At 40.0% G+C, this 15,634-nt stretch overlaps 1 protein-coding gene across 1 annotated transcript; it reads right to left on the bottom strand.

Moving 5' to 3' along the window:
- Positions 1–14,327: 14,327 nt before the first annotated feature.
- LOC104801861 (tetraspanin-13) lies at positions 14,328–15,489 on the bottom strand. The gene is made up of 2 exons (XM_010525245.1): positions 14,944–15,489; positions 14,328–14,648 (listed from the first exon to the last, which is right to left on the bottom strand). The coding sequence occupies exons 1-2, from the start codon at positions 15,487–15,489 to the stop codon at positions 14,328–14,330; spliced, it is 867 nt and encodes a 288-aa protein (XP_010523547.1).
- Positions 15,490–15,634: the final 145 nt, after the last annotated feature.

Here is a 15,634-nt window from a genome sequence, read left to right as displayed (position 1 = left end):
AAAGAGTGAGTTTGGTATTTGGTTTGGAGATATTATTTTTGGAGCGGGTGGTCATGGGTGTGTGTTACGAATATGGACGGGCGGTGGCGATGGGTCCGTTGGTATTCGTGTAGGTAATGTGTTGGGCAAGGTAGAGGAGGAAGATGGCAATGGGGATGGCTCGGGTGATGTATGCGAAGGTGACGTGTTTGGTAAGGCAGAGGGTGATGTGTTTGGTGATAAGGATGGATGACAGCTTAGTATGGTGTCTCGGACAGGCGACGGAGCCAACCTCGGGGGCCACATGGGCAACGGCGGAGTGAGTGGTGACCGACATGGAACACTAGAGGAAAGAGATGACGATGGAAAAGAGGTATCCTCGGATATGGAATGAGAAGCCGAGTGAAGTCGAGGATAAGGAAAATCATTCTCGACAAATTCCACATGACGAGAGACGTAAAGTCGTGAAGTGGGAACATGAAGACAAAGATAAGCACTCTGAGTGAGTGAGTATCCAACAAAGACACAAGACGCAGAAGAGACTCAAGCTTGTGAGGAGAATAGGGAGGAAGCCAAGGAAAGCAAAGACATCCGAACACCCGAAGTCTCGAATAGTTCGGTGTAGAGTCAAAGAGCTTTTCAAAGGGTGAACTTTCGTTACGAACAGACGTTGGAAGACGGTTGATCAAGTAGACAGCAGTCAAGAAAGCAAATATCCATAATTCCAAAGGAAGAGATGCCCGAGTGAGAAGAGTTAAGCCTGTAACGACCCGAGGTCGCTACGAAATATAAAAGATGTCCTCACACAGCAACACGAGACCTTTTAGCGTGTTTTGTCCTCTCTCCACACATCTCGGAAAGTACTTCCTAGGAGGTCACCCATCCTAAGACTACTCAAAGGCCAAAACGCTTAATTTTGGAGTTCTCTCGAGATGGGCAACCGAAAAGATAGATGCATCTTGTTGCTATGAGTAGCTCAATTAATTCCTTTAAGTTATCTTAGACTACTAGTCCCATACCTACACAGCCCTCAGATCCCTCTCATTCCGGTGCGTTCGATTCATCCCTCCTACCGAGAAGCTCGTCAGGAGCCGCTCATTGTTCGTGCCTCTTGCACCGGTGATCACTCCCCGCCCTCCTACGGTATCCTGGACTGTCACAGGCCCACCAGCTTCCGCCTGGTTCATCCTCGAACCACACCATACTGGGAGAGAACCGGCTCTGATACCATTTGTAATGACCCGAGGTTGCTACGGAATATCAAAGTTGTCCTCACACAGCAACACGAGACCTTTTAGCGTGTTTTGTCCCCACTCGCATACATCTCGGAAAGTACTTCCCAGGAGGTCACCCATCCTAAGAATACTCCAAGGCCAACACGCTTAACTTTGGAGTTCTCTCGAGATGGGCAACCGAAAAGGTAGATGCATCTTGTTGCTATGAGTAGATCAATTAATTCCTTTAAGTTATCTTAGACTGTGTAGTCCCATACCTACACAGCCCTCGGATCCCTCTCATTCCGGTGCGTTCGATTCATCCCTGATCCCCTACCGAAAAGCTCGTCAGGAGCCGCTCATTGTCCGTGATCACTCCCCGCCCTCCTACGGTACCCTGGGCTGTCACAGACCCACCAGCTTCCGCCTGGTTCGTCCTCGAACCACACCATACTGGGAGAGAACCGGCTCTGATACCATTTGTAATGACCCGAGGTCGCTACGGAATATCAAAGCTGTCCTCACACAGCAATACGAGACCTTTTAGCGTGTTTTGTCCCACTCGCACACATCTTGGAAAGTACTTCTTAGGAGGTCACACATCCTAAGACTACTCCGAGGCCATCACGCTTAACTTTGGAGTTCTCTCGAGATGGGCAACCGAAAAGGTAGATGTATCTTGTTGCTATGAGTAGATCAATTAATTCCTTTAAGTTAACTTAGACTGTATAGTCTCATATCTACACAGCCCTTAGATCCCTCTCATTCCGGTGCGTTCGATTCATCCCTGTACCCCCTACCGAGAAGCTCATCAGGAGCCGTTCATTGTCCGTGCCTCTTGCACCGGCGATCACTCTCCGCCCTCCTACAGTATCCTAGGCTGTCACAAAGCACGTCTCGGCAATGTGTCGATATTTTCGTTCTGAAACACTATTGTATTCTAGAGTATGGGGCGGAGAGGTGAAGGGGAAATACCATGAGAGGAGAGGAAGTCTTTGAGAGCAACGTATTCCCCACTGTTATCCGAAAAGAGAGTGACAATTTTTGTTTGAAAACGATACTCAACAAGGGCTTTAAAACGGGAAAAAATGGAAGACACTTGAGCATCGATGGAGGGTAGAAGCCGACAAGTGCGGGCACTATGCCCCTGTGTACTACAGAGTTGTCACTTACAAAGGTACGGACGTGGCGAAGGTCGTGAGTGCTGGCCACGAGAATGAGAGAATGTGGGCCGAGAGTTGAATGCCAAGTACCGACTACCATGAGGGCGCCCAAGGGGGACGAGCAACATATTGGGCAGTATGAGCCGAGATTGGCAAATCCGATAGACTTGAGGCAGCTATGTCAGCATCGTGACTCAAAAGCTTCTCACGGAGCTCGATAAAAGAGATGGTCGTGCCACGATCATTCACCGCATCCTTGACCCATTTGTATTCATCACCAAGGTCGCCAAGTATCAAATCCACAAGATCTTCATGGTCCAGGGGTTTCCCGAGAAGGATTAGATCATCGGATTTGACCTTGAAGAAGTTCATGTGTATTGATCGATGGTTTTCGATCCTTTCGTATAGCGACACATTTGTTCCTTCAATTATTTGACATGCCCGCGACTGGAACGTCCGTAGGTTTGGGCAAGAGTCGTCCATGCAGTAGCTGCCGAAGAAGTTGTGGCGACAAGTGTTTGACAAGGGCCCGAGATCGAGCCAAGAAGGGCTGAAAAGACGAGAGATCTTGCCAGAACCATGGAGCGTAGGTAGGGTTCAGAGAGACCGTGTTGTTGACAATGAGCGTTGTCGGTGGAACTTTGTCCAGGTCGAGGAAGTCACTAAGGTTGTATCCTTGGAGAAGTGCTTGAATTTGGATACTCCACGTTAGGTAATTCGAGGCGGTGAGCTTGCTCACATTTGAAATATTGACGTTAATCAACGTCGAGGCGGGAGAATCGGTATCAGAGGGAGTGACATTGTCACTCGGAAGGCCGCCGGAGTTGGAGGTGGTGTCGATGTTCGACATAGCTATCGAAGGAGGTGGTCGGCGGCTGGGATTAGAGAATTAGGGTTACAAGGTAAAAAAAAGTCTTTTGACGATTCCGAGTTCTGATACCATATAAAGTTTTGGAATTGGTAAATTAATGTTATATTAACCAAATGAACTACATGTAGCTATATACAACTTTGCGAAGAGAAAGATTAGGAAGTTTACATAACAACAAACAATTTAAAAAAGATTCTCCCATGATTTATGTATATCACTAACATATTATTATTGGTATACAATAGTGTAGTACACTCGTGGATCAAATTATTTCGCTTCCACGTTATGAATCCGTCAAATGATATTTTTTTAATGTTTTTTCACGTCAACTTTCATCGTCAGCGAGAAGAACAAGCAAATCAAATTAGGGTTTTTTTTTTTAAAGATTTGGTATTTTACGCTAGCAATCGTTGGTCAACCATAAGGCGGTGAATTCATTTGATAATAGTATCCGTTTGTGCAAGATAAAAGAGATTCTGAAGAATATCTTAGAATATTATCATAATATTTAAATTTGATTTTATTTCTATATTTTAGATATTTATATTCATTAAATAAGATATTTCTATACCTACAAACATAAAAGAAAAACTAAGACAAGTTAGTGAAGGGCTCATTTGTGGTACGAATCACGACCATTTTGTTCCTTTGTTCCGGAATGCTTTTCAACCTCCTTAAGGATCGTTTCTTAAGGGAAAATTTGGTTATACAATCTTGAATTCATCTCCTTACAAATTAGGGTTTTTCTTTTTGTAAAATTATAATTTTATGTGATAGGACATCACTACGAGGGAGTCTGTGCCCAGCACGTGTCACACTAGACAAAATGCTCCGCCTTTTGAGCTTCACTATCATATGCAATGATTCAGAACTTATACGAAATAAATGCGAACACACTTATGATCACTGTCTCCATTTTCATCTCTCCCCACTTCATAACACGACATTCCCGAGTTTTTTTATATATTCTTGTATATTTTTTTTCTCATTCTTAATCATTATTTGATTGGTCCATTTTTAGGATAAGCTCCTTTGTTTTCTTTACCACTAACGCCAACATTTTCATGTGTTTGATGATGATCTAAACCAATATCGATGTCCGTTTTGAAATAGCTCCCCACAACCACAAGATGTCATTACATAAAATAGTTATCTCGTGTCGGCTGTTCTTGCTCTGTTCGAGATGGTATTTTTTTAATAATTAGGAGGTTTATTAGGCATTTGATCCAACTAATTTTTCTAGGTCTAATTAATCGCATTATCGTCCCGCCTGTGAAGTCGAGTATGAGATCTTTACGGCAAATGACACCCAACCATTTGTATAATTAGAGGTGCAACCGCTATAGCCTATATCACCACAAGCTAGGTTCGAGCCAGACATTTTCTTGCATCTAATCTTTTTTTTAGTGATATTGGATATTTCCTAAAATTATTAGGCTTGTTTATGATAATCTGTTTAGCAATGTTTGATATTATTTGAAATAGTTTTGAGCTGAAAGAATATATACTATAAAATATCAAAACATGTGGAGAATATCTTAGAATATTATCGTAATATTAGATTAGATTTTATATTTATATTTTACATATTAATATTCATGAAATAAGATATTTTGCAATAGAAAAATCCCAAAAAAGAAACAGTAAACTTTTCAATTTTGACGAAAAAACTGTTTTTGTCAAATAAACATTAAACTTTTTTAGTGAATTTAAAAAAAAAAACACTAAACTTTTTAAGTGATTCAAAAAAATATATAAACTTTTATCCGATTGTCAAAAAATACTAAATTTTTTAAATGATTCAAAAAAATACATGAACTATATATAACTGACAAAAAGACCAACTATAATAATTTGATGTGTTTGTATTTCTTTATGTCACGTCAGCTCATTTATTTATTTTGACAATGGTAGAAGAGTTAAGTATTTTTTTGAAAAATTTAAAAAGTTTAATATTTATTTTACAAAATCAAAAGTTCACTATTTTTTTGTTAAAACTGAAAATTTCAGTGTTTTTTTTTTATTTTCTCTTTTACAATTATATTTTCTATCTATAATATTATAATATTTTGTGTTGAATAATGAGAAATCAAACTGTTCTCTATACATTTATTTATTATTAATCAAACTATCAGTTTATATTTGTAATGGATAATGTATCGACTTATAATGAAAGTTTGCAGAGAAATTATATATTATATAAAAAAATTGAGAATATTGATATTTTAAAACAATTTTGAGAAGGGTTATTATTAGGGGTGGACACGGGTCGGGTACCCCCAATTTTTAGAAAACCCTGTCTCGTCTTCATTACCACGGGTTTTACAAAAATATTATCTCAGTCTTGGCTTCATAAAATCCGGGTACTTGTAGCTCGGGTTTAATGAGATTCTCGGTCTTGTACTTACGGGTACCCGGACCCATACGATTTATAAAATTTTGAACTATAAAATGATAGATATAGAAAATACAAATGAGATAGGTCAAAGTATAAAGAAAAAAATTCACGATGAAGGGAGATGAGTAAAATTTTGTGAGAGAGATGAATGGTTGATTCGATTACATAGAATGAGATTTGGAATGATGAAATTTTTGTATAGAAAGGTTTAGAACATAAAAAAAAATTGAACTAAAATAAAAGTATTTTAATAAATAATAAGAATAATTTAGACAAAAATATTATAGATATAAAGTATATTTTAGATTTTTAACAAATATACCGGGTACCCCCGGATACCCTTTGTAAAATAATTGAACCCCCACTCGGACTCGGGGGTCAAAAATTTAGTCTTATTAATACTCGATCTCATCATCGTTAATATTCGGATACCCTTTATTCGGGTACTTGTTAAGCCAGGTACTTCTAAACCCCCGGGTTACGGGTTAAAACGCCCACTCCTAGTTATTAATGTCCATATATCCTTCTCAGGCGGACAAAGAAAATATAAACCAAGCGGCAGTGTGATTAGTTCTGCATCTATAAATGGATATTGGAGAACATAATTCTGATTAGTAGTTGTATTAGTCGCCCATTAAGCATCAATTACACACATTAAGCAAGTAATTAGCGGATAATGATGTAATGAAATGTCGTAATCGACATGGGTTCTAACCAGGAGACGTGCAATACCGATAGGTCTCTATTCGTCCGTATACGTAATTATATCATTTATAAAAAAAGGCCTTTAGCTTTTCTTTTCTTCAGATGTAATAATAATCTCATCGATCTTTCCTTTGCACTAATTATGATTTATGTACGGCATATATTACCCGTTTAAAAAGTATTACATGCTAATTTCTTAGTGTTATTATTTGACATTTGGTTCGAGCTCTATGTGTTGGAATTTTAAGACAATAAAATAATACGAAAACTTAAAATAAAAATAAAACGGAAATTAATGTGCTTTTCGAATACGACATGTAAATTAACTAAAGTTTTATATACTAAATTTATTATATTTATGTCAAATTTTATTTTTCGACTAAAAGAGCCACACATGAAGATGCCCATCAGAAAAACGACATGCACAAAAAATAAAACACAAAGAAAAATAGATTTTTATATAATTAAGGAAAATCTAAAAACAAATACTCAACTATAACTTAACTACACATTCATACCGAATTATTTCAATTTTTTTATATTCACAATCAACTATTAATTTTGACAAAATGAACTTTTAATTTTTTTTCAAATTTAAAATTTTAATTTTATGGTTGTTGAGATATTTGATGTGGTACTTTTTTTTGGTAATTGTAAATTTCATATATGCAATATATAGTTACAATCGTGTCTAGCTCTGGTGAATGGACCAGTCAGAAAATAAAATCAGCAGGATATTACAATCAGGCAAAGTAAACAACAAGTCAATTAAATCAAAATATCTCAAAATAACGGAATCATATAGATAGCAACGAGTCCTCAGGGCGTGTGTATCTCCAGTCGTTCTTAAGACTCGCAAGCCTTCTACAAGTCGAGGTAAAAATCTCCTTCGTGATAACTGGAGTCGGTCGTGATGTGTTGTCATGCAAGCGGGTGTTTCGTTCCCGCCAGACTTGGTAAACTGCACCTTGAAACAACAGGTGATCATGAGCTTCATCTCTCGATTAGCAGTACATGAACCTATCCATCGTAGTGTATCCGTGAAGGACCTAAGTGGTGGGATCGGTACAGTATAGTGTTGCAACATTGTAGTCCAGATTGTGTTGATGTATGAGCAGGCAAAGTACATATGATCAATGGATTCCGCCTCCTCGTCGCACAACAAACAGTTCAGCCCAACGTTACGTCCCCATAGTGCTAGACGATCCCTAATTGGGAGTCGGTTACATGCAGCAAGCCAACAGATGAAGGAAAGTTTTGACACCGAGTGATGGAACCAGACCACTCCTGCGCATGGAACCGAAGGAAGGGGGTTCTGGATGAACCTCCAGGTCTGGGAAGTTCGAAACACACCACCTCCCTGAGGCTTTGTAATTAGGAGACCAGTAGTAAGAATCTTGTTCTGTCGTAGTTGTGGGTATATCAACCTGCAACAAAGAGTTATGCATAGATTCTGCTTGAGCACTGCGGGCTGGTGGGATAACCCAACCATTTTCATCGCATACGTTCTTCACCAACGAGCCACGAGGTATTCCCATGAGCCTAGACCCTTCCTCCCCAATGTATTGGATCAAGGGTCCTTGTGGCAACCAAGAATCGAGCTAGAATATGCAGGTTTCTCCGTTACTTATGTTAGAGATTGCAATCCTATATACTAGGAAACTACCAGATTCTGCTGTATCTATTAGTTGCACATATCTCTCTCCTACCACCTGTATCTCTCTCTCTCTCTCTGTTTCTATATGTACCCAAATTCTAGACCTGATGAATATACGAAAGTTCATACACTTACATGGTATCCAGAGCCTGGTTCTAAAGACACAATCCAAGTTTTTTTTCGACGAACGCTGATCTCAGACGTTCAACCCTATCATGACACAAGCTATGGCCGCCGCAAACACCACTGCTGCCGAAGTCACCGCCACAACATTCGATGTCAGAGAACCCACCAAAACTCTGCTGTCAGTTAACATGGGCAATATCACCAAGCTAATCTCCACAAATTACATCACATGGAGTCTTCAAATCCGTGCCTTACTCGAAGGTCACAAATTGGATTGCTTCATTCGAGATGATGGTGTACCGCCGGCGAAAATTGACAATGCCGGAGCATTAGTTGACAACCCAGCGTTTGCAGATTTCAAGCAACAAGATCGCCTTTTATTCAGCGCCATTCTCGGCACCATCTCCCTCAATCTGCAACCTGTTATCGCTCGTGCAAGCTCGGTTCGTGAGGCTTGGAAGACGATTGCCAACATTTACGGCAAAGCGTCTCGAGGACATCTTCTCCAACTGCGAGAACAAATCAGGAAGTGTGCGAAGGGCACACAGTCGGTGGATGAATACATTCGGTTCGTGACCACCAAGGCTGATGAGTTAGCCATTCTAGGCAAACCATTAGACCACGAAGACATTTTAGATGCCATCATCAATGGTCTACCTGAGGATTACAAACCTGTCATCGATGTTATTCAAGCGAAAGACGTAGCTGTGTCACTTGATGAGTTTCATGAGAAACTACTTCAACATGAGGCCAAACTCGCCACGAACATCAATCCCTCTCTTGGGATGTTTCCAGTGACAGCGAATTTCGTGCACTCTCGGGGACACAGAACTACAGAGGATCAGGGTCCTCTCGTGGTCAGTCATGGAACAGATCTGGACAGTCCTCAGGTAGAGGATATCAAGGCAACTGTCAAGCGTGTGGAGTTTTTGGGCACAGCGCTCAACGGTGTTCCATGTTTCGTCTCATCTCCGCCGACAACACTGGCCGAGAAACACATCATGCTTCTCCATGGCAACCGTCGTCGAAACCATGGCAACCAACAGCACACCATACCACCATGCCGACGTATGATTCATCCCCGTGGTTGCTCGACAGTGGAGCATCTCACCACATCACATCGGATTTACACAACTTGTCTCTTCATCACCCGTATCATGGAGGAGATGACGTCTTGATTGGAGATGGCTCGGCCTTAAACATCTCCCATACCGGTTCTTTATCTCTTGACTACACTACACGTCCGTTATCTTTCGATAATGTCTTATGTGTTCCTGCCATGAAGAAAAATCTTGTTTCGGTGACTCAATTATGCCAAACTAATGATGTCTCGGTGGAATTCTTTCCGCACTCTTTTCAGGTGAAGGATCTAAGCACGGGGGCGGAGATACTCAACGGAAAAAGTAATGGCGGTGTTTACGAGTGGCCGGTTACTTCTTTTCATTCGAAACCTATTGTTTTTTCGAGTCGTAAGTCCACTTTGTCTGAGCGGCATTCGCGTCTAGGACACCCATCATTTCCGATTCTTAAGCGTGTTATGTCTTCTTTTGGTTTATCATTAGCTCGGGATTCCACCTTCTCTTTTTGTGATTCTTGTTCACGAAATAAAAGCCACAAACTACCGTTCAATTATTCCTCCATTATTTCAACTAAGCCTCTTGAACTTTTATTTTCTGACGTTTGGACATCACCCGTCGTTTCCATGGACGGTTTTAAATACTATGTAATATTTGTCGACCATTTCACTAGATATTCGTGGTTGTATCCGTTAAAACTCAAGTCCCAAGTTTTCGAAACCTTTGTCCGTTTTAAACCACTTGTCGAAAAAAAATTTGAAACCAAAATCCTTACCTTATACACCGACAATGGGGGCGAGTTCATCGCTCTAAAAGATTTTCTCGCCACCAATGGAATCTCCCATCTCACGTCACCACCTCATACACCCGAGCATAATGGTATTTCAGAAAGAAAACATAGTCACGTCGTAGAAATCGGTCTCTCCCTTCTTCATCACGCGTCCTTTCCTCTTTCTCTCTGGTCATTTGCCTTCCAAACAGCTATATATTTAATCAATCGTCTTCCAACACCCGTCCTCTCGTTCGAGTCTCCCTTTAAGTCCCTTTTTCACTCAACACCGAATTACGATAAACTCCGTACATTTGGATGTCTGTGTTACCCTTGGATCCGACCCTATCAACCACACAAACTAGCCACCAAATCCCAACCATGCATTTTTCTTGGTTACTCAACCTCTCAAAGCGCATTCCTCTGTTATGACTTTAATCAATCCAGAATTTATGTTTCGCGACATGTACTCTTTCATGAGCACGTGTTTCCATTTCAAAACCCATCAGCTTTTACAAATCCAGCACTTTCCTCACCACCTGACAATCATTCTCTCGAGTCAACACCTACAATTGTCACTCCCACATTCACCTACCAACCACCGGCACCTCAAACAGCACCGCCGATGCCCCTCAGCACAGCTCCTTCACCCGAACCTGTGCTGGAGACTTCCACGAGCTCAAAGTCTGCATCGTTGTCAACATTGGAACCTGATTCCTCTTTCGACCATCCTCCAGCATCAACTCGCAATGTTCATCGAATGGTAACTCGGGGAAAAAATAAGATTTCCAAGCCTGTGAATAAACTCACGCTTGTGGCCTCTGTTACAGATGTTAATCGAGAACCGTCGACGGTGACTCAAGCATTACAGGATCCTCGGTGGAGATTCGCAATGAGTGAGGAGTTCAATGCTCTCATTCGAAACAACACGTGGGAACTAGTACCGCAACAACCCGATATGAACGTTGTCGGCTGCAAATGGGTGTTTAGAATCAAAACGAATCCGGATGGCACGGTTGATCGCTACAAAGCCAGACTCGTTGCAAAAGGCTTTCATCAACGACCGAGCCTTGACTTTAATGAAACATTCAGCCCTGTCGTCAAACCTCCAACGATCCGTCTTGTGCTAAGTATTGCGGTTACAAACGGTTGGATCATTAGACAACTTGACGTAAACAATGTTTTTTTGCAAGGTCGCCTCTCGGACGAAGTCTATATGAGCCAACCGCCTGGATTTATTGACAAGGAACAGTCCTCCTACGTTTGCAAACTCCGCAAAGCCATATATGGTCTTAAACAAGCTCCAAGAGCTTGGTATTCCGAGCTCCGTGGTTTTCTTGTTAATCGGGGATTTCAGAATTCCAAGGCAGATGCTTCCTTGTTCATTCTTCGGACAGCAACAACCTGTCTCTACGTTCTTGTCTATGTCGATGACTTGATTGTGACAGGAAGCAATGCAGTCGAGATTAACGGCTTCATCTCAACACTCGCCCATCGGTTTGCTCTCAAAGATCTTGGGACTCTGTCTTGCTTCCTAGGCGTCGAAGCCAGCAGAATAACACGGGATCTTTTCCTCAATCAACGGAAATACATAACAGACCTGCTGCACCGGACATCAATGCTTGATGCCAAACCAATGCCGACACCAATGGCATCGTCAACTCGGATCACTCTCACTGATGGCACACCTCTTCCTGATGGGTTGGAATTTCGGACAGTCATAGGATGCCTGCAGTATCTCACACTCACAAGACCCGACATAAGCTATTCGGTAAACAAATTGTCTCAATTTATGCATTGCCCAACTGACACCCATTGGACTGCAGTGAAACGAATCCTACGGTATCTATCAGGCAGTCGGCACAAGGGCATTTTCCTCTCCGCAACAAACAGCCCTTCTCTTCATGCATTTAGCGACGCCGACTGGGCTGGCGATCCACTCGATCTCAAGTCCACGGGAGCGTTCATCATCTATTACGGCAAACACCCAATCTCATGGTCCTCAAAGAAACTACCGGGTCATTCACGCTCTTCGACTGAAGCTGAGTACAGGTCGGTAGCAAACACATCGGCCGAAATCCGCTGGTTAGTCTCGCTGCTATCGGAACTCGGCATATCTCTTACGTCGACACCAACAATCTACTGCGACAATACTGGTGCCACATATCTAAGCTCAAATCCGGTATTCCATTCCCGCATGAAACACTTGGCATTGGACTATCTCTTCGTTCGTGGACAAGTTCAAGCCGGAGATTTACGTGTCCTACATGTCAGCTCGAAAGACCAGCCGATGCTCTAACGAAACCGCTACCACGATCCACGTTTGAAGACTTCTGCGTCAAGATCGGAATCACCGAGGGTGCTCCGACTTGAGGGGGCGTGTTAGAGATTGCAATCCTATATACTAGGAAACTACCAGATTCTGCTGTATCTATTAGTTGCGCATATCTCTCTCCTACCACCTGTATCTCTCTCTCTCTGTTTCTATATGTACCCAAATTCTAGACCTGATGAATATACGAAAGTTCATACACTTACAACTTAGATGGCAACGCAAGAAATGTCTTGCTGTTTCCCTCAATTTTAGCAGTTTTCGCCATGCCCAACTACCTTTGGATGAGGTACGAAGATCCCTTTTGATGTGGTAATTTGACAGAAACACAACAGTAGTTACCATTGAAAATTTGATCGGATTTTCTTCCGGTTGAAAAATTAGAAAAAATTAAAAGTTCAATATTTGTTTTTATCAAAAATTAATAATTGCTTGTGAACATAAAACTGAAATAATTCGGTATGAATTTTGTAGTTAATTATAATTGATTAACTTTTTCGGATTTTCCTTTTATTTAAACCTCTTTTATTAAAACTCATTCGCATCTTTCTACCTACCAGATCGAAGTGCAGTTCATGTCGTCAGCAATATCAACTTCAAAGCATTGGAATCTCCATATCGATTTAGAAGATTTAAATATTATTAATTTAAAGTTAACCCCAATTAGTTCCAGAAAGAAAACAATATTGGTTCCGTTAGTTACGTAATTAGAGAGACTTGGGCTTGAAATAATATAATCCACGTCAGTTCCAAAACATTAGAGTATATAAATAATCTACATATATTAATGTTTCGGATAAAATAAATTGAATAAGTTCTCTGTGATCAATTTCTTCAGCCATGCAAAATAACAAAAAAAAGGCAAAGATTAATATGTTCCTTGGCAGATAAATAGCCACACAAAAATGTCAGAGTTCGCTCTACTAAAATATTTATGTATGAATTTACTTTATCACTAATGGCAAAGAAAATGTCCAATATATAATATAAATATATAACTTATGTCTATATACACACACATATCCATTCCCAAAAGACCGAAAATATAAAACGAAAAAGCTGTTACATGTTTCTAATACATATACGGATATCAATATATATATGAGGGAGTGCGCATTTGTATAAAAGATAAGATAATTTTGTTTTTTTTAATTAGGCAAACAAATTCCACTTGCTTATACGAAAAAAAAGAAACAAAAAACGAACCATATATAGAAAAAAAAATATCCAGGAGACAAGAATATGTAAGTGCTTATGTTTTTGTGTTGGGGCCAATCGAGGTCACCCCCATTTCTATATTAAGACAAGTATGTTCATATCGTGTGTGCACATATATGAGCATATCATTGATTTGATAATCTATAATCGTAGAACCCACTTTTAAAAAAATGTGATATAATTCTAGAGATTTCCTCCCTAACCTATGGTTGGTCCTTCCTTGTATGGTTATAAATGTTTCATTCCAAATTTTATTTAATTTCAAGATTAGATGAGATACCAGTCCAATTTCAAGATTCGTTAAATCTCATAGACTGAAATTTTATTTGCCTATGAAGATCATGCTCTTGTTTCATAGGTCCTCGTGTATCTTCTCTTGTGTTGTGATATATTAGTGGCCATTTGTAACTCAGAAGTCCCTTTTTCCGATACCATGTTAAGATTTGTGGAATAAAACATCGTTTCAACGAAATTATATATATATATATAGATAGATAGATAGATAAAATCTTAAAAAACTGAATAATGAAAGTATATTTATACACCAAGAAAAAATATTAGAGTAGAGATTCGTATATATCTATAATATATATGTCCATATACTTCCATCTTTACTAAATGTATATAATGCAAGCATGATAAGTCGACCATGTATCTTAAGGAAAAGGATCGTTAGTCGCGGATGGGTTATTCCAACTCCAGATTTCAATGGCAAAAAGGAAATAATTTTTACAACAAAAAACAATATTGCCCTAAATTGATACAAAAAAAAAAAAATTAAACCGATAAGTTATGTTAATGAATAAGATCGTTTTTTTTTTAGAAATTCAAATTCTTTGTATTTCTACTCTCGCTTATTTGAACTTCTCTAAGAGATTTTAACCACGAAAACCAACCTAAATATCCGACAAAGAAAGTAGACATAATCTGAGCAATCGAGCTCCCGATGGATTGCGTTGTCCCGTTCAAACTGGCAATGATCCCCGCTCTACATGAATCGCAGTCAAAACAGTAAGTTTCGACGTCGTTGTTCCATTTTCTGCAATCTGCTTCCGTAAAATTATATTTCGTGGTTGTGTTCCAGAAATTTGGTTTTACGTATCCAAATCCACATGAAAGCGGTGGCTTGCAACAGCCCGACTGCAGAAAGGGAAAAAAAGAACCAAAATTAGAACGTAGGAAAAGAGATACGTGCATGGCGTCATGTTGTTATTGCATGGCAAACGTAAAACTTTGTTTGGAAATTTCATTTATACCCTCATTTTTTTATAAAACTATACTGAATGACCCCACATATTCATTTCGCATCCCTTTTGCCTTCTGCAATTAAAATGTATCTCAAGTCTTGGTTTAAGAAGTCTTTGATTCTGAAATCACGACCGCGAGAGTGTATGTATATATAGAAAATATAACTAGAGGGATTTGTAATTCATACCTTTATAGGGTTCAAGTCCATGTTATAGAAAGCGGAAATAGACATGTTTTTAGTCGATGATAGCTCATTGCAGACATTGTCCGAACGAAGACATCTCTTGATTCGATACCATTCGTCTTCCTTGACGACTAATCTCCGGACCCAACCCGAGTACTCATCGAGCTTGTACTCTTTGATCTGAGTTCCGGGAAAGATCTTAGGGTTTGTCTCCTTGTTAAGAAGCCCGAAAAACGTTGAAGCTGAAACTAGGGCAAACATCCACAAGAACAGCAAGAAGAAGTAGATTCGGAAGAGACAGTCGGATCTGAAATAAGATGCGTAGAATCCGATGAGCGACATCGCCAACAAGGAGAAGCTGACGAAGATTCCGGGCGTAGAGATGTATTTGTTGCAGTCCCGTGTCCTGAAATGTACGGAACTTATGGTCACGAACCAGAAGGCCGTGACGATGAGGAAGACAAAGTTGATGATCATGAAGATCGTGTTGTACGGAAAATGGATCTTAACCGGGCATAGAGGCTGTTTGGTTTGTTCTTGTTCTGCCATTTTTTTTTTTGTCTCTTCCTCGATTTCTTTGTGGTTTTTTTTTTGGATTTGGATTTATGGAAAGAGAAGTGGAAAAGGAATGGGAGATGAAAGTTGAAGATTTTGGCGGTTTTCAAACGGTTCTCTATGCATGACAAATTTAGGG

This window comes from Tarenaya hassleriana, unplaced genomic scaffold, assembly GCF_000463585.1.
Source record: "Tarenaya hassleriana unplaced genomic scaffold, ASM46358v1 Cleome75, whole genome shotgun sequence".
Taxonomy (NCBI): Eukaryota; Viridiplantae; Streptophyta; class Magnoliopsida; order Brassicales; family Cleomaceae; genus Tarenaya; species Tarenaya hassleriana.
This window is presented reverse-complemented; position numbering and strand designations above follow the sequence as displayed.